The sequence below is a fragment of the Silurus aristotelis genome, assembly GCF_946808225.1.
Source record: "Silurus aristotelis genome assembly, chromosome: 18".
Lineage (NCBI taxonomy): Eukaryota > Metazoa > Chordata > Actinopteri > Siluriformes > Siluridae > Silurus > Silurus aristotelis.
Genome location: NC_139591.1, coordinates 19,314,940 through 19,334,011, shown reverse-complemented (window position 1 = coordinate 19,334,011; position 19,072 = coordinate 19,314,940). Strand labels below are relative to the sequence as shown.

At 36.2% G+C, this 19,072-nt stretch overlaps 1 protein-coding gene across 2 annotated transcripts in view; it reads left to right on the top strand.

Moving 5' to 3' along the window:
- Nucleotides 1-501: 501 nt before the first annotated feature.
- antxr1b (ANTXR cell adhesion molecule 1b) overlaps nt 502-19,072 on the top strand; it is a 30,246-nt gene continuing 11,675 nt past the window's right edge. Inside the window, exons 1-13 of one of the 2 annotated variants that reach the window (XM_083568631.1) lie at nt 502-743; nt 8,524-8,595; nt 10,021-10,092; nt 10,281-10,362; nt 10,461-10,494; nt 11,482-11,561; nt 11,726-11,794; nt 12,037-12,117; nt 12,639-12,699; nt 13,345-13,443; nt 15,921-15,990; nt 18,657-18,831; nt 18,967-19,062. In XM_083568631.1, coding sequence (XP_083424757.1) covers nt 625-743; nt 8,524-8,595; nt 10,021-10,092; nt 10,281-10,362; nt 10,461-10,494; nt 11,482-11,561; nt 11,726-11,794; nt 12,037-12,117; nt 12,639-12,699; nt 13,345-13,443; nt 15,921-15,990; nt 18,657-18,831; nt 18,967-19,062 — 1,110 coding nt within the window. In that variant the 5' untranslated portion in view covers nt 502-624. The remainder of the gene's footprint in view (nt 744-8,523; nt 8,596-10,020; nt 10,093-10,280; nt 10,363-10,460; nt 10,495-11,481; nt 11,562-11,725; nt 11,795-12,036; nt 12,118-12,638; nt 12,700-13,344; nt 13,444-15,920; nt 15,991-18,656; nt 18,832-18,966; nt 19,063-19,072) is intronic. The other variant, XM_083568630.1, reaches the window with a different exon arrangement.

The following is a 19,072-nucleotide window of genomic DNA, read 5'->3' as shown; positions in this document are numbered from 1 at the left end:
TTCTAGACACATTCATTAACAAGTCACTAGCAAGCCAAGTAACCTAAAAAGCGTGAGCACATTCACCTCACATCTCTAAATCTCCATACTTATGCCCCTTTCTTTCTTTCATATTCATTAGCTTTTATCTCTTAAGTTTTATATTAATTATATTAATAGTATAATACATTTAGAAGATTTTTTTTCACAGGTATTAACATTGTACATATTTCTGTTATTTTTTATAAATAACATTAATGTACACCTCTCTCTCTCTCTCTCTCTCTCTCTCTCTCTCTCTCTCTCTCTCTCTCTTACACACTCTCCTCTAGTTCCACATGCTTTTTGTTTTTCTCTCTCCTCCTTTCTGGTTCAGCTTAACGTGCTCTCTGTTATTCTCTCTCTCTCTCTCTCTCTCTCTCTCTCTCTCTCTCTCTCTCTCTCTCTCTCTCTCTCTCTCTCTCTCTCTCTCTCTCTCTCTCTCTCCTCCCCGTCCTTCATAAACTCTTCAGGCTTTACGAGCAGCTGCAAGAGGAATCAAACACACACACACACACACACACACACACACATGTCCTCTCTCAGAGCTGCACTCATTATTTGTTTCCTCACCGTGCTTATCTCTGTTTTCTCCACTCTGGAATAATGTGTGTGTGTTGTGTGAATGTGTGTGTGTTGATGTTTGCATTGATTGCCAGCAGTTCTGGCCAGAGTTACGGACCCTCGTGTTACGGTGGATTTGACCTCTACTTCGTTCTGGATAAGTGAGTTTCCTCCTGCCACTTCATACTCTCATGATTGATTGCACTCATTTCTGTCATTAATCATTTCATTTTTGAGTTGTTTAGCTCAGGTAAGTGAGAGGGCAGGAAACCAAGAAGAACACTTGTGTTATACTTACTGATCATCTTTTACTCAGTGCATTGCAATATTCCAGATTCTGAAAATAATGCAAAATGTTAGCATAGTTTGATCGAGGTTTTTTTTTTTTTTATTAATAATAATAATTATTTTTTTTTTATTAAAGATATTTGTCTCCTTTTCAGTTAAAGCATAAAAGCCTTAAAGCCATGTGGAGGCTATTGTATTATTTTAAACCATCAGTCAAATGTAAAAAAAAAAAAAAAAAAAAAAAAATCATTAATGAATAAAATAAATTAAAAAAAGAAAGCCATAAAGCTCTAAACAAACAAACAAACAAACAAACAAACAAACAAAACTTTAGAATTGTGTTATCCTGCAAGATAATCGATGATTATTTGCGCTCTCTCTCTCTCTCTCTCTCTCTCTCTCTCTCTCTCTCTCTCTCTCTCTCTCTATATATATATATATATATATATATATATATATATATATATAGATAGATAGATAGATAGATAGATAGATAGATAGATAGATAGATAGATAGATAGATAGATGTAATGCTTAAAAACGATGAGGAGTATAGGAGGGGTAGCAAGAAAGAACATAATTATAATACTTTATTTTATACAAAAATATTTTAATATGTTTTACTAAAATATGTGTCATTTAAATCATTAAATAGACAATAGCCATGATGTGCAAACTAAAATATAAGTATATTGTAAGCACATTTTTTTTGCCTAAAATAAAAGAGATGAAATATGAAATAATTTATATTTAAAATAAAGTTTATAATTCTCAATGATTCAATTATTACAATGCAACAATAGAGCATTTAAAATGGCTTGTGTTTCCAAGTTTCACACAGAGTAATTTCACTGTTGAAGGTATTGATCTTGTTATAATTGTTGTAATGTGTGGTGTGTGACAGGTGGGGCGCTGTTTCCTCTTCTACCACTTACATTTTGTTTATTATGAACTTAAGCAGGAAATGAGCACATACAGTTTGAGCTTGCACATTCACTCAGCTTACATTAATGTCAGTGGAACTGTCTATATGACTAATGAGACTTAGAATTAAATGAGTATATATTTATGTAGTAACATATTTAACTATTAGTTTTATTATTTCATGCAAAACGTTAGGGATACCACTTTCATTATCACTTATTATGAAAAAAAACCTTTTTAATTTGTATTCATTTCATCACCATTAACAAGTACTTTACCTTGGTCAAGGTCATAGTGGATTCACAGCTGATGAGGAAATGCACCCAGTGCACACTCATTCACACTTAGTCATAGACAGTACACCTCCCAGTATGTTTTTTTGGGGAAGGTAGGAGGAAACTGTGTACCCGAAGAGTGTGCAATACTCAGATTTAATCCTGATCTTAGAATTAACCCACAGACCCTGAAGCTGTGAGATGTGGCATCACTAATCTGCCTTTCCTTTCTATAATGCATTTGAAATGGCTATTAAAGGCTCGATGATAGGGTTTGGCATGAAAATATTGTCATGTGGAAATTAAAGGCTGTGAACTTGTTACTTTGTGAATCCTCCAGCATCCTATGACATAAATTCTAAAGGGAGAGAAGAAAAAATACAATAGTGCAAATGCAAGAAGTAGGGAGAAGAGTGGGGAACAAGTATGTACATATACAAGGTGTTCCTAATAGTTTTACAAAAGAAATGAATTGAAAATTTTTATTAAAAAATGAAAATGGAAAACAAGTTGAAGAAAAAGTAATAAACATCTTAATTCGCTTGAAGCTCAATATTAAATAGAACCCTGACTCTGTGAAGAACAGCAGGACTTCAGAAGTAAAAAAGTTAAATAATCCTTTGATCATTCAATAATTAGTCATTAATCAGTACATTAAAGCATTATAAGAGCTTATAACACCCTATAAACATTCAGGTGCTAGATAAACAAGGATCAAGTGCAAGGAACCCAACATTTAATTCCTCATGAAAAGCACAAGATATTCAGTATTTTTTTTATATAGTATTAATAGACATATAATATTTTCCCATAAAACTGCACTTTGATTATGACTGGATTGCATTCGAGGTCAAAGGTCAGACTGAGCTCAGCAGAATTTAACAGAACCTTTTTACCAGCAGCACCAGATGTTCCAGAGCTGCACGGCTGCAGTGTGCACACACACACACACACACACACACACACACACACACACACACACACACACACACACACACACACACACACACACACAGAGAGAGACACAAACATCTAAGAGAAGAAAAGAAAATACGTGAGGAAGCCAGAGAGAGGGAAAAAGAAAGAAAGAATGTGTGTGTGTGTGTGTGTGTGTGTGTGTGTGTGTGCAGTCATTTCATTGTCATGCATGAAAACCAGATTTGAAATGCAGCTGTGATGCAGATGAAAGACAAATGAAAACTGCTGAACTATTAAAAACAAGGCAAGTAAACCTTAAGCTCTCATATTTACAGCATTTAAACTCCTATAGCTCGAAGTTCAAAACAAATTCCTACTGGCACCATATTTGGTGTTTATTCCTGACCTTCTTTTTCCAGATGTTACATCATTATCACAGAAGATAACAAAACTGGCCAAGATGATAAGACTCAGTATGAGACATAGACAGCAAATCTGTTTTACTTGACACTGAGGATTTTATACCTCCAGCTGTTTTATTATTATTATTATTATTTGGCAGATTTGCACTTCTCTTAATGGCCTCCCTAAGCATTGCATTGCCAGTGAAATTTCAGCACTTCTTTCGAAAGTTTGACTTTGCTTGAACTTTGCCTGTCTGACTGTTTTAAATCATTAGCATGTTTTAATCAATTAACTAGTGTGTTAAAGAGGATGCAGACTTTTAAGAGCATCAACCCCCATGACATCTGCTGTAAATTTGTTTTAATTACATATTTTTTCATGACATACAATTTTGTTTTGTAGATAAACCCTGAAAAGGTTTGACTAGATTAAAGATGCCCAGACTAGGGCCTACAAGGCAACTTTGGCTTTGCCCATCATGCCATATATTTGACATTTATGGCATTTGCTGGACACCCTTTTACAGAGTAACAGTACATTTTTTTATCCTATTCATCCAACTGAGCAAGTAGAGGGTTAAAGGCCTTGCTCAGGGGCTTGGTGCAGCTGGGATGTGAAATCACAACCTTCGGATCCAAAGTCAAATTCCCTAACCACTTATCTACCACTTCCCCATAAAACAGTAACATGCCATTGACATTGATTTGAACTTAAATGTAGAGACTATAAAGGTGCATCTCAATAAAATAGAATGTCATGTAAAAGTTCATTTATTTGAGTAAATCAACTCAAATTGTGAAACTCATGTAATAAATAAATTCAATGCACACAGACTGAAGTAGTTTAAGTATTTGTTTTTATTAATTATGATGATTTTGGCTCACATTTAACAAAAACTCATCTAAAAAAAATTTAATACTTAACAAGACCAATACATTTTTTTTTGGTGAATTGTTGGCCTTCTGGAAAGTATGCTCATTTACTCAATACTTGGTAGAGGCTCCTTTTGCTTGAATTACTGCCTCAATTTGGTGTGGCATGAGGGGTGATCAGTCTGTGGCACTGCTGAAGTGGTATGGAAGCCCAGGTTTTTTTGACAGTGGCCTTCAGCTCATCTGAATTTTTGGATCTCTTGTTTCTCATTTTTATCTTGACAATTACCCATAGATTATCTATGGGGTTCAAGTCTGGTGAGTTTGCTGGTCAGTCAAGTACACCAACACCATGGTAATTTAACCAACTTTTGGTGCTTTTGGCAGTGTGGGCAGGTGACAAATCCTGCTGGAAAATGAAATTAGCATCTTTAAAAAGCTGGTCAGCAGGAGGAAGCATGAAGTGCTCTAAAATATCTTGGTAAATGGGTGCAGTGACTTTGGTTTTCAAAAAACACAGTGGACCAACACCAGCAGATGACATTGCACCCCAAATCATCACAGACTGTGGAAACTTAACACTGGACTTCAATCAACTTGGGCTATGAGCTTCTCCACCCTTCCTCCAGACTCTAGGACCTTGGTTTTTAAATAAAATACAAAACTTGCTCTCATCCGAAAAGGGAACTTTGGACCATTTAGCAACAGTCCAGTTCTTCTTCTCTTTAGCCTAGGTAAGATGCCTCTGATGTTGTCTGTGGATCAGGATTGGCTTAACAAGAGAAATACGACAACTGTAGCCAAATTCCTTGATACGTCTGGGTGTGGTGGCTTTAGTTGCCTTGACCCCAGCCTCAGTCCATTCCTTGTGAAGTTCACCCAAATTCTTGAATCGATTTTGCTTGACGAGACTCTCAAGGCTGCGGTTCTCTCAGTTGGTTGTGCATCTTTTTCTTCCACACTTTTTCCTTCCACTCAACTTTCTGTTAACATGCTTGGATACAGTACTCTGTGAACAGCAGCTTCTTTGGCAACGAATGTTTGTGCCAATCAAATTTATTAAGTAAATAAATGTGACCTTTTTATTGTATATGTGATCTGCAAAGGTGCAGGTCCAGCATACATGTGCTTTGTTACACTTGTCAGACATTGAGCATCATCACCAGTCACATGCTTTAATAAAAGAGGTTAGACATGAGGAAAGTCTAACCTTCTGGACAAAGGCGTTGGTCGAAGTAACACATTTGCTTGGATCTAAAAGCTAACTAGAAGTAGTAAATCTTGAAAATTGCATAGTCACGTTGCACAGAGTTTTCACAGTTCTTAAACTTGAATTTTATTGAACTTTTATATGAAACATTTATGATTTTCAATGTAGTCCCAAATTTTTGTACTTACTGTACATGAACTTAGAAGTATTTATGTGTTAAAGAACATACAAGACATATAACATAAAACTCTGTTTTAAAGGGGTGGGTTGTTCTGCATTAATTACTGGAAAAAGTTTTCAACACTTTCAATAGTCAAAATGTGTCGGTCATTCTCGGAGAAAAGCGAGAATGTTGGATGAAGCCACTGATGGATTTTGCATTGATGGTTGATGGCAAGAAACAAAAAATGAAGCATATTTTAAATACTTTACATATTGAGCATATTAACCATAGATATTTTATTAATGTATTTTATATAAAAAAAGAAAAATATATAATTTGTACTATGTCTTAAATGTAAATATTCACAAAATATCTCACCAAAACTGATTGTCTAATTTCACGTCTCAATAACCTTTTGAAATTACAGAACAGTAGAGGTTTAATGTGCTGCAGTTTAATTTACTTCCTGATAAGCTATGGACAACATTTTGTATGGGATACTTTTCTTATCTTTTAACACGGATGATTAAAAACCTCAAAACTCTAAATCCCTCCTCACATCACATCTTAACGTCAGTATCGTTCCAGGTTTACAAGCACTGGGTGAAAGTAAAGCAAAGATTTCCAATACAGCATACAGGGAGGGTTTAATGATATTGTTTAAGCATTTCGAACGAGTTGCGTTTTTATGCAAATATTATATAACCTGCACTGCATTTAGACAGAATAAAAAGATGATGACATCAGAGTGTTAGTAAAAGCCAAAACTGCGTTCCAAAATGACAGAAATCCAAGTGAGCTCAAGAGCAGGATTATTAATAATTCCCTCAGCACTGAGTGTTTTCAGCCTGGAATGTTCATCAATCATTACTTACTGACATGCATTTAGCAAAATGATATACTGTATATGGATGTTTTTCTATTGCTATACTCATTTGATTATAATGCTAATACTACAATACAGTAGTACATGTTTTATTACACTCCATGGCCAAGCATAGAGCAATACCTGGCTGTGAATTTTTCCTACAAAATAAGAGAGAAAAACCTGTAAACAATTATAGAATTGCTTCAGAATTAATTAGGTACCAAACATAAACTGCAACTGCTCAAACACTAGACTAGTGCGCAATGAGTTCGCCGCTGTAATGCTATTTTGCGGTTTGCCTGTTTACTACAGCTCTACTTTGCTTGAGCTGATGTCACACCAAATTTCACAAGAGGGTTTTCAATAGCTGTGTGTTTAATGTGTCTCAGAATGCTGTACGAACATAAAAACCATGACATAAAACATCTCATATTACACTTGAGTGTGTTTACAGCTGCTGAAACTCTCGCTTTAATAACTTCTCTAGTAGAGCAGCCTCACGAATTATATAAAAAAAAAAAAAAAGAGAGAAAGGAATAGAGGTTTTTCGCTGAGGTAAGACAAAAATTCCTGTCTGATCCGACTGCACCGCACACAGACTGAAAACAGTAAAAGTACCAAAACAGACACCGCTTTCTTTTAGCTCTTTATGTCTATTCTTGTCCTCAGGCATGTGAAAATTTGACTTTCTGTCTCACATCAATGCTCTTGCAAAAGTCAAATAAAAAAATATTTAGTACACTTATCTGCCAAAACATCTTTCTCTATAGTGTAGCGAATAAAACCATTTATGTATTAAGATTAGAAATACTTATCCTTTCACTTATTCTGATGTCTTTCTTCCTCTTTCTGATTTTGTTTTTACTTGTTTTTGTAAATATATTTGTGTGGACACCTGACCATAAGAACTGTGATTCCATATCTAGATTTTGGAGTGTGGTTGTATAGATTTGTGCCCATTCAGCCACAAGGGCACTAGTAAAGTCAGGTGTTGATGTAGTGTATGTATAAGGAGGTCTAGAGAGCAGTCAGCCTCAAAATTCATCTCACAGGTGTTCAATAGAATTGAGTTCAGAGCTCTGTAGCAGGCTACTTAAGATCTTGCAACCTAATCCAACCCATTTACAGCATATCTTCATAGAGTTGGCTTTGTGCACAGGAGCATTTTCGTGCTGGAACAGGTTTGAGTCTCCTAATTCAAGTGAGGGGAAAATGTATTGCATCAAAACACATCCACATCCTATTTTGTGTGCCTCAAACTTTGTGGTAACAGTTTGGGGAACAGCCACATATGGCTGGAAAGGTCAGGTCCCAATACTTGTGCAATTTTCAATTTATCAGAAAAGAATGAAAAAACAATCATAATAAACCTTTCTGCCCACAAACACATATATAAATGCCAAAATCCCTTATAACTGCTATTTTAGCACTAGCCAATGTTTCCAATGTATGTTTTTTACAATCTTGTAAAGAACACTATCATTAGTTCCTGTGTTAGTAATATGCTAAATTTCACGTTTCATAAAATGTTAATTTTCACAGTCATTTTTTCCTGATAACCAAGTTCAGTCTGTTTACAATGCTAGTTTAATGCTAGTTTGTGGACTGTTGTGTTGCTAGCATGTTTACTATAACGCTATATTTATTTTATTAGCTAAGTTTCAACACTCCAAATGAGCTAATTGCTAAAAATTTTAACTTTGCTAAATTGTTAGCTTAGTTAGTATCCTGGTAAGACTTTATGCACAGTGTGAAAGACACAGTATATATCGGAGTATCTGAGTAAATATCTGAGGTAAATTTTAAGAAATCACTTCAGACAGATTTTTTTTTTGCTCAAGTTTACACACATCATATAAATAAATAAATAAATAAATAAATAAATAAATATATATATATATATATATATATATATATATATATATATATATATATATATATATATATATATATATAAATGCTATAATTTTACAACATACTGTCTGCTAGAATTGACTCTTTTTCCCTCTTGTTCTCAGGTCTGGAAGTGTTCAGCATCACTGGAATGAGATTTATTACTTTGTGGAACATCTGGCACACAAATTTATCAGGTGAGATTGTTCACAGGGCCGGCTTTTCAACGTGGCCCAGACATTCATTCGTTTCCGGTCTGCCTTTTCATAAATGGTTAATAATTTAGTTAATAAGTTTGTTTACAGACCGGTTTCAGGTGGACATTTTATACCTTCACTTTTCTAGATTTTGAAGTGTGCTTCTAGTGAGATGAGGAGATCTGGGGATCAGTCAGTGATCCAATTTATCCCAAAGGTGTTTAATAGGTTTGGAATCAGAGCTCTTTAGCAGTCCACTCAAGATCTTCCACTCCAACCCATGTGAAACATATCTTCATGGAGCTGGATTTGGAACAGGTCTGGGATACTGGTTCCCAATGAAGTGGAAGTAAAGTGAAGATTAATTGTAATGCTACCATATCCAAAGACTATGAGGTGCTAGGTGAGGCTTAAATACATGTTCTCTTTAAGTGAAACGGGTGCAAAGACAGTCACGTGACATGATCAGTGAATGACTTTTGATCATAAGTTTTTGATCATGACTTAATGTTCTCGTGACCTTGACATAACAAAGATTAATTTCCACGTGCCCGCTGCCACAAATGGCTATGATTATTATCCATGATGCTGCCTCTACAACATGCTCCTATGCCCAATACACTTAGACATGATCATGACAAAACACTCAAGATAATGAGAAAGCAAGAAATCATCATTATAAAAATATTAATATAGTCTCTTAGGACTTCCATATTAATTTTAAAATCGACCACATTTTTTTATAACGCTAGATAAAGGGATTATGAAATATACAGGCAAACTAAACAGCTAAAGGCAAGGCAAGGTGTGTTGAAAGGATGGTTAAAAATGAGAATGTGTAGAAACATATTGTCTTTTACCACTTTAAGGATGTGCACATCTTATGGTGTTCGCATGAGAAATGGAGAATCAAATACAGAAAGCTCCAATCAGTGTATGATTATGAATCAGGTCCTTTTTTAAAAAAGGGGCAAAAGAGTGTCAGGACCTGTCCATTGCATCGTATAATTACTGTGTGTGTTTTCTTCATTTCTGCTTATGTTTTTGCCCTGACCACACCTTTTTTACCACTGTTACCACTTTTTCTGTCTTTACTTTTAGTGTCTTTACTCAGTATGTTAATAATTGGGTTCCAAATTCTCTTGTATTTGTTAGAAGAATTCTTATAATCGAAATTTCATCCTAATAAGGACCAGCTGATGAGCACAGTAAAATGCACATCTGGTTTGTTGTTTTTTTTATCTGTCTATTTATCCCATGCTCTGTTTCAAATAAGCCTCTCTCTATTTTATACAGCTTCATTTTATCAGCAGTTATAAATGACTATATTTAGTACTGATAGTGTAGGGAAAGTAAGTTCTAGTAAACTTTAAAGCAGCTACAATTTATTTTTTTTATATCTACCTTTTTGTCTCTCTGCTTCAGTCCTAAGCTTCGGATGTCCTTCATCGTTTTTTCGACAGAGGGCAGAACCCTGATGAAGCTCACAGAAGACAGGTGAGCTTAGAAAACGAGACGTCCAGGTCAACCTGGCTTCACAAACTTCCAGACTTGTTCTCAATCTCCTCCTCTGTTCTGACCTTATCTGTTCAGACCAAAGTGACCTGTTCATATGTTTCTAAAATTGGTCTTCTAAAGATCACTTTTAAATAGTGTATTCTCATGATGTGATCTGTGTCTGTTAGGGATCAGATACGAGCAGGTTTGGAGGAACTACAGAGAGTTTTACCAGGTGGAGACACTTTCATGCACAAAGGCTTTGAGAGGGTGAGAAAGTCTCCTCTGTGTCTACCACTGTTTCCCCCTGATCCATATCTTTGTTCCAATAAAAAACGTTTTTGTTTTGCTCTTTCACTCTTTCACAGGCGAGTGAGCAGATCTATTACGCGAGTGGTGATGGTGAGTGGTGATGGAAAAGAAATCAACATAAAAGCCCTAAATCTTAGTATTCAGAGGTCACCGTTGATATTTAGGCTTAAATGATTGGGAGATGGAAAAATGAAAGAAAGTAAAGAATGAAGAAAAAGAGAGAAATAAGCCAGCACTCTCTCTATCTATCTCTGTCTATTCCCAAAATCATGTTGTGGGATACACTATATGGACAAAAGTTTGCGGACACATGACCATAATATGTGTACTTGCTTTGAACATCCCTTTCCACATTCAGTCCGTATTTGCTGTTATCATAACCTCCACTCTTCAGGGAGGACATGATGTGAAATAAGAAGGCCTGGGCTACATTTAGCATTCCAATTCATCCGAATATTTTCTAAAGAGTTCAAATAGATCTATAGCAGCCAAATCAAGATCTTCCGCTACAAACCATGTAAACCATATATTTATGGAGCTGGCTTTGTGTGCATGCATTGTCATGCTGGACCAGGGTTGGGTTCTCTAGTTTAAGTGAAGAAAAAATGTCATTTTACTTCATCCAAAGACATCATATACAATTGTGTGCCTTTTACTTTGTTGTAACAGTTTGGTGAAGAGAACTATTTACTTATAGAACTAAATATAAATTTTTTTAATATATTTGGTTAGGAGTCAATGCTAAATGTAAAAAATTCCATTATAAAGTATTTTATTGGTTATTTATTAACGCAACTGAAAGTAAAGGGTATTTTCTGATGGTTATCTTGTGTAAATGATTCGCTATGCATTTTTCATTGTTTGTACAGTATACAAATGTCTATATATTCTGGGTTGCCTGGCATATTAAGCATTTTGTGGTTTGAAAGGAACAAAAGTCATCTTTACTGTAAAAGCTATAATTTGGATGGATTATTATATTATCATCACCATGGTGTTTATACTCAAAAACAGTACAAACGCTAAAACATGTGCATTTAGCACTGCGGTTAGCTGTCACTGATCTTTTCTTTGCAGGTTATCGAATAGCGAGTGTTATCATCGCACTGACGGATGGAGAGTTACGCGAGACTCAGTTTGATTTGGCAGTGAGAGAGGTGGGAGAAAAATGTATTATCTCATTTATTATAGGCTTTGACACATTATACTAGGCCACATTAACACCTCACTATGACGAAAGTTTCTTAACTATACACCCTATACACTATAAAGACCCGAGGTTGACTTTATATTAAATATTGAATTGTATACTGTATAACAGGCTGGACGCTCACGCCAACTCGGAGCCACGGTGTACTGCGTTGGAGTTAAGGACTTCAATGAAACTCAGGTAAGGTATCTAAATTAGATTTACTTAGCTGACTAAGCTTGCTAAGTTCATCTAGCTAACTTGGTTTCTGTGTAGTTAACTTGATAATAGCTGTGTTGAATTTAGCTGATTTACAGTACCTCATGCGAAATACACACATCCGGACCCACACATACCACAAGAATAAAAACAAGGAATATTTATACACAGAAAAATTTTGTCCAATCTGAACTAAAACATGCTTTTCTTTTTGTCCTTTTAAGCTGGCTACAATCACAGGCAGCGATGATCGTGTTTTTCCTGTAAATGATGGATTTGAGGCGCTACAAGACATTATCGACTCAGTAAGGGGCCAAGTGACTTGTTTTCCAGTTCAGAAAATAAGTACTGACCACCTGTTCACTTCCCCATAAAGATGCCATCGTTGTATTTATCTACTGGAAAGTCTAAACCTATTGAAAATCTTTATAGGACACTTTTCAGACTTTACCCTATATCATAGAGTAACAAAGTTTATAACATGCTAAGCCGTTTACAGCTTGTTATGAACTGTAATGTATAAAGATTGAAACAAAGCTCAAAGTCGGATAGAATGGGCAGTTTCCAAAGTCAAAAAGTTGGCCAGAATTCTTCATAAAAACATGGGGTTTAGTGTTGTTTGAAGAGCGCTTATTTGTTAAACGTTACAATAAACAACTCAAAACTATCGGTCTTCAAGTGCAGATCTCAGAGGCTGTCTATGAAAGAATGTGACATGTGACTAGCATGCTTTCTGTACTTTATACTTCAACTATATTTTGTGTAGATTGAGAATTTGGTGTTACACTAATTTATCATCCATATTTCTGAATGCTCTTTTTTTCAGATCCTGAAGAGGTCATGCATAGAAATACTGTCTGTTGAACCATCAACTATATGTGCAGGAGGTAAGTAAAGATGAGCACACAGTAAAAACTTGTGCATGAAATCTAAATCATATTTGTATAATATACCTTTATTACTTAACATTATTATATTGCAGCACTGGGTTTTAGTGACTGGAATTATTTATCCTTTAGTCTCCTAATCCTGCTTCACTATACTCGTGCTTCATTTAGAAGGCATCTGCTTAGGCAAACCAAACCTGGGCAGCGTTTTCATGCAGCATGATGCAGAGGTCTTTTAAGGTTTCTTACTTTGGGTCCATTAATCCTTTCCAACAGAGGAAATCCCATAATTCTATTCACCTTAATGAGCCATCTGAATATTTTACAGCTTAAATATTGGAATTTATTTTTCCAGCTTGGTAGAACTTCCATCCAGCAAACAGAATTATGAGAAAAATTGGATACAAATGATACTGCTTCCAAAATATGTTGAATTATCAAGCATTGGCAAATTAGCTCTGCTTATGCTACTTACAATGGACACAGGATTAATATCCACATTGTAAAACCGCAGTCCAACAAGACATCCTTCTACTGAATAAACTGCATTGTACAGGGCATGAATATAAACCAGATCGGATAAAGTTAAAGAGATACTGCCAAACATACATCACTGTTTTCTCTGCTGGCCATGTTGTATTGCAGAATCGTTTCAGGTGGTGGTGAGAGGGAATGGTTTCCTGCATGCGAGAGATGAGAGAAGAGTGTTGTGCAGTTTTCGCATCAATGACACCTTCACTATCAGTAAGTGCTCTTCCAATAAAGGAACTAATATTAGAAATAATGTATAAGCTACTAAACTTGTAAAGATTCTTACAAATGCACTTCAGATCGAGCCCAGTGTTAATTGTGGCCTCCACAGGGTTTATATACGATACAATACATATTGTTCTAATAACAGTCCGAACATGGACCTGCAGTTTTAGTACATGACAAGAAATAATTATGAATGTGTCCAAACCATCAAGTATAAAAGTATGAAACATACAACAGAGAACTTGGGAAACTGAAAGCCTCAGACTTTAAAGTATGAGGTGGTCTAAAAAAGTTTTGAGACTAGCTCTGTTTACAAGAAAGTACTTTATTTATCTACTGTATGTTTGTGAAATGATCTATGTTTGTGGAATATGTACTGTAAGTCTTCTTTTCGAAGTGTGTCGAGCACCTCTACATCTCCACATTGGTGTCAAAACTGTGACCTTTGAGCTGGATCTTCATCTTTGGAAAAGGGGCAAAATCCGCAGGAGCCAAATCTGGCGAGTAGGGTGGGTGTGGAAGTTAGATCATGTGGATTATTCTCAGACGATCATCATGCACAAGTCGCTGAATGGTTTTGAAATTTTCAGTGGGTTGAGCTCATTGAAAGGTTTTGCATGCCACGCAAAACACTCCAAACGACTTGATGCAGCATCGCAGTATGTCAAACGTATGTCAGACGTGGTAATATGTGTGGTCAGACTAGCACCAGTTACAGTAGCACCATTAGTCTCTATACTTTTTATACCACCTCGTATCAAAGAAAAGTATACGATTCTTCAAAAATGAACACAATACAGCTGAATATACTCATGTAACAAACCAATAACAGGAAAGTAAAGAGATCAACAAAAACAAAGAGAACAAAAGCCAAAACAAAAATGAGCATGTCATTTTTGTCATTATGGGAGCTTTGATGCAATGGAGCAATCCCGGAAGGACAAGCAGAGAAATTTTTCCTAGGTCTATCCCCTTAGTTGCACTGTCAACGAGAAACATTATGAAGTGGAACAGGTTTTCAAAATGTGCCTGATCTGAAAAAATCGTAGATAAACATAACATTTTTTTTAATGTAATCAGCTAGCAAAAAGACCACAAGCTAGACCTAAAGACCTGGTCAAGAAAATCTAATTAATTCTTCACATTTCATCTTGAAAAATCTTTTTCTCATTTTAATTGCTAATTCTAACATATCTAGCCTCACTTGTCCAGTCTCATAACATCACAGTCTTATCTATTGGGTCTATTTACATAAATCTGGACTAACAATTGTAATAAGGCATTAAAACATTAAGGAAAAACTTCCGGATTGAAACGTGCACACTTTTGTCCTGCAATCATCACATTCTTATAAAAAAATATTCCGCCAATGTACATTTTTTTATTTTGAAAACAAGTTTCTGTAATGGTGCTGGCTTTGCTGCTCAGCCCTAATCAGAGACACGATTTTATCAGTGATGAACGATGAACGTAGAGATAAAATCAAGAGTAGGAATGAACGCAGCTCCCAAACTGTCAGACCCGATATGTCCTTCCAGTTTCGAAGAGAAGACATCTAATGTTTGATGCCAACAAAAAGAGAAAGGAAAAAGGAAACAGGAAGCGTATCAAATTTATGGAGGAAGATGCCATTTTTTGCTCTCCGCAATTCCACCCTGGACATCGCCTCACATCTTTTTCGAACCGAAACCGCTAAATTACAGTGTGCGTATAAGGTTAAAGATGCCTGTGTGCTGGTTATAAATTAAGGTATAAAATGTCTGGATGGTTTTTTTTTGCATGCGAAATAAGAGAAAAGGTTTGATTTGTTTTGGAAGTGAACGGGGAAGAAGTGCAGCGTTCAAAAAGCCACTAATCTCTTTTGAATTTGGCGTTCCTCCAGCCATCCAGCTGCTAATGCACTTAAACACCATCGTATTACAGAAAGGAATGTAGGACTATATGTGTGTGTGTGTGTGTGTGTGTGTGTGTCTTCTATCACTTGTGGAATGCTTAAGTGTGAGAATTTGCTCTTGATATTATTTTTTCCCCTTTCTTTTTGTCTCAAGTTTGTTCCTTTAGTTTTGTTCTGGATCTGGTGTGATATAGACAACAATGAAGCATGCAACAATTCATTTATTCATTGTTAGATATTGTAGATTTAAAGCAAAAAATTTAAAGTATATACAGTATATACAGTATATATATATATATATATATATATATATATATATATATATATATATATAAAACAGCTACCATATCTTGGCAGACTCTGGTGATCTGTGGGGCTTTAATTTTTAGCCAAATAAATCAAGCTGCATCAGGTCTGTTTTGTGATTCAGTTCAGGCAGAGTGGGAGGAAGTGCACTTTTACTGTACTGACTATAAATAACCTTTTTGTGTGTGTGTGTGTGTGTGTGTGTGTGTGTGTGTGTGTGTGTGTGTGTGTGTGTGTGTGTGTGTGTGTGTGTGTGTGTGTGCAGTGAAGAGGCCTCTGGCTGTGGAGGACACCTATTTGCTTTGTCCAGCTCCTGTGCTGATGGAGGAGGGGACGTAAGTGTCCTTTTCTAGACCTCCTGCAAATCAGTGTGTGTGTGTGTGTGTGTGTGTGTGTGTGTGTGTGTGTGTGTGTGTGTGTATGTATATATATATATATATATATATATATATATATATATATATATATATATATATATATATATATACAGTGAGGAAAATAAGTATTTGAACACCCTGCTATTTTGCAAGTTCTCCCACTTAGAAATCATGGAGGGGTCTGAAATTGTCATCGTAGGTGCATGTCCACTGTGAGAGACATAATCTAAAAAAAAAAATCCAGAAATCACAATGTATGATTTTTAAACTATTTATTTGTATGATACAGCTGCAAATAAGTATTTGAACACCTGAGAAAGTCAATGTTAATATTTGGTACAGTAGCCTTTGTTTGCAATTACAGAGGTCAAACGTTTCCTGTAGTTTTTCACCAGGTTTACAAACACTGCAGGAGGGATTTTGGCCCACTCCTCCACACAGATCTTCTCTAGATCAGTCAGGTTTCTGGCCTGTCACTAAGAAATACGGACTTTGAGCTCCCTCCAAAGATTCTCTATTGGGTTTAGGTCTGGAGACTGGCTAGGCCATGCCAGAACCTTGATATGCTTCTTACAGAGCCACTCCTTGGTTATCCTGGCTGTGCGCTTTGGGTCATTGTCATGTTGAAAGACCCAGCCTCGAACCATCTTCAATGCTCTAACTGAGAAAAGGAGGTTGTTCCCCAAAATCTCGCAATACATGGCCCCTGTCATCCTTTCCTTAATACAGTGCAGTCTCCTTGTCCCATGTGCAGAAAAACACCTCCAAAGCATAATGCTACCACCCCCATGCTTTACTGTAGGGATGGTGTTCTTGGGATGGTACTCATCATTCTTCTTCCTTCAAACATGTTTAGTGGAATTATGACCCAAAAGTTCTATTTTGGTCTCATCTGATCACATGACTTTCTCCCATGACTCCTCTGGATCATCCAAATGGTCATTGGCAAACTTAAGACGTGCCTGGACAAGTGCTGGTTTAAGCAGGTGAACCTTCCGTGCCATACATTTTTTCAAACCATGACGTCTTAGTGTATTACCAACAGTAACCTTGGAAACGGTGGTCCCAGCTCTTTTCAGGCCGTTGACCAGCTCCTCCCGTGTAGTTTTGGGCTGATTTCTCACCTTCCTTAGGATCATTGAGACCCCACGAGGTGAGATCTTGCATGGAGCCCCAGTCCGAGGGAGATTGACAGTCATGTTTAGCTTCTTCCATTTTCTAATGATTGCTTCAACAGTGGACCTTTTTTCACTATGCTGCTTGGCAATTTCCCCGTAGCCCTTTCCAGCCTTGTGGAGGTGTACAATTTTGTCTCTAGTGTCTTTGGACAGCTCTTTGGTCTTGGCCATGTTAGTAGTTGGATTCTTACTGATTGTATGGGGTGGACAGGTGTCTTTATGCAGCTAACGACCTCAAACAGGTGCATCTAATTTAGGATAATAAATGTAGTGGAGGTGGACATTTTAAAGGCAGACTAACAGGTCTTAAAGGGTCAGAATTCTAGCTGATAGACAGGCGTTCAAATACTTATTTGCAGCTGTATCATACAAATAAATAGTTTTAAAATCATATATTGTGATTTCTGTTTTTTTTTTTTTAGATTATGTCTCTCACAGTGGACATGCACCTACGATGACAATTTCAGACCCCTCCATGATTTCTAAGTGGGAGAACTTGCAAAATAGCAGGGTGTTCAAATACTTATTTTCCTTACTGTATATATATATAGAAACTGTACCTCTCCTAACTTTTATACGGATTTCATAATCAGAAATGATTTGTTGATGTGAATTGGCTTATTTCAAAGTAGACTTTTTAAAGGTTCTATACATTATATATTATATTATTTTATTATATTTATTATGTCTGTGAGGAAAATATTTGATTCAGGTTGTTTTATTCATGTGTCTGTGAGGAGAGATGACAGAGATGGCAGAAAGCACACCCTGTCTGTCTGCTTTATTTTACAAAAGCACAGCGTTTTGCTGTTATTATGAGTGTATACAACACAAGTAGACCCTTTACAGATTCGAATTATGTATTTCTCTTATCTGTACGATAAAAAAAGACAGAGTAATTTAAGTTCGTTTCAGCATTATGAGGAAGAAATGCCACAAAACACGCTGGTGGGTTGATTGCCACATGTGTGCATCATTGACGGATTTTGGTGCTGAGATTTGGCACATAAGTAAATTAAATGTTGAGTGATTAAAAAATTATTTTCAGTACAGTTTAAAAAAAAATAACAGTAAAGATGTCATGAATAAATGTGTGTTGTGTTGAAGCTTTTAAATTCGCCTCTTTTCTATTTAATAATTTATATTTTCAATCCAGAAGGTCAAGCAGAAATGCACGCTACATTAATCACACCTTAATAAAATGAGTGCTGTTAAAATTAATTTGTGTTAACGCGTTAATTTATAACAGCAATAACAGCTCTAATATATACAGTCTCTCTCTGTCTCTCTGTCTCTCTCTCTCTCTCTCTCTCTCTCTCTCTCTCTCTCTATCTATCTATCTATCTATCTATCTATCTATCTATCTATCTATCTATCTATCTATCTATCTATATAAAGGAGCATCACTTTAATGCCTATTTCTTCTTTTTCCATCCTTCATTGTAGATCTGCTTTTCTCTTCGTCAGTCTGAATGACGGGATAAGTTTTATCTCCAGCTCAATCAGTATCTCCGCACGCGGCTGTGTGAATACAGTCCGAACTCACAGCACCTCCATGAGCACAGAGCTCACTACTGCCGTCCTGCTGGACAACCATTCTCCTCCACCTTCGGTCTGTACGGTCAGTACACACACACTGACATAGTAGTACCTATATATCTATAGCACTGATATATAGTCATCAGTGGAAATGACCATGCATTTGTGTGTGTATGTGTGTGTGTGTGTGTGTGTGTGTGTGTGTGTGTGCGCGCAGATGGACGGCACAGTGTTAGCCATTGCTCTACTCATCCTGTTACTGTTGGTGATTCTGAGCCTGATTTGGTGGTTCTGGCCGCTCTGCTGCACCGTGGTTAGTTCAT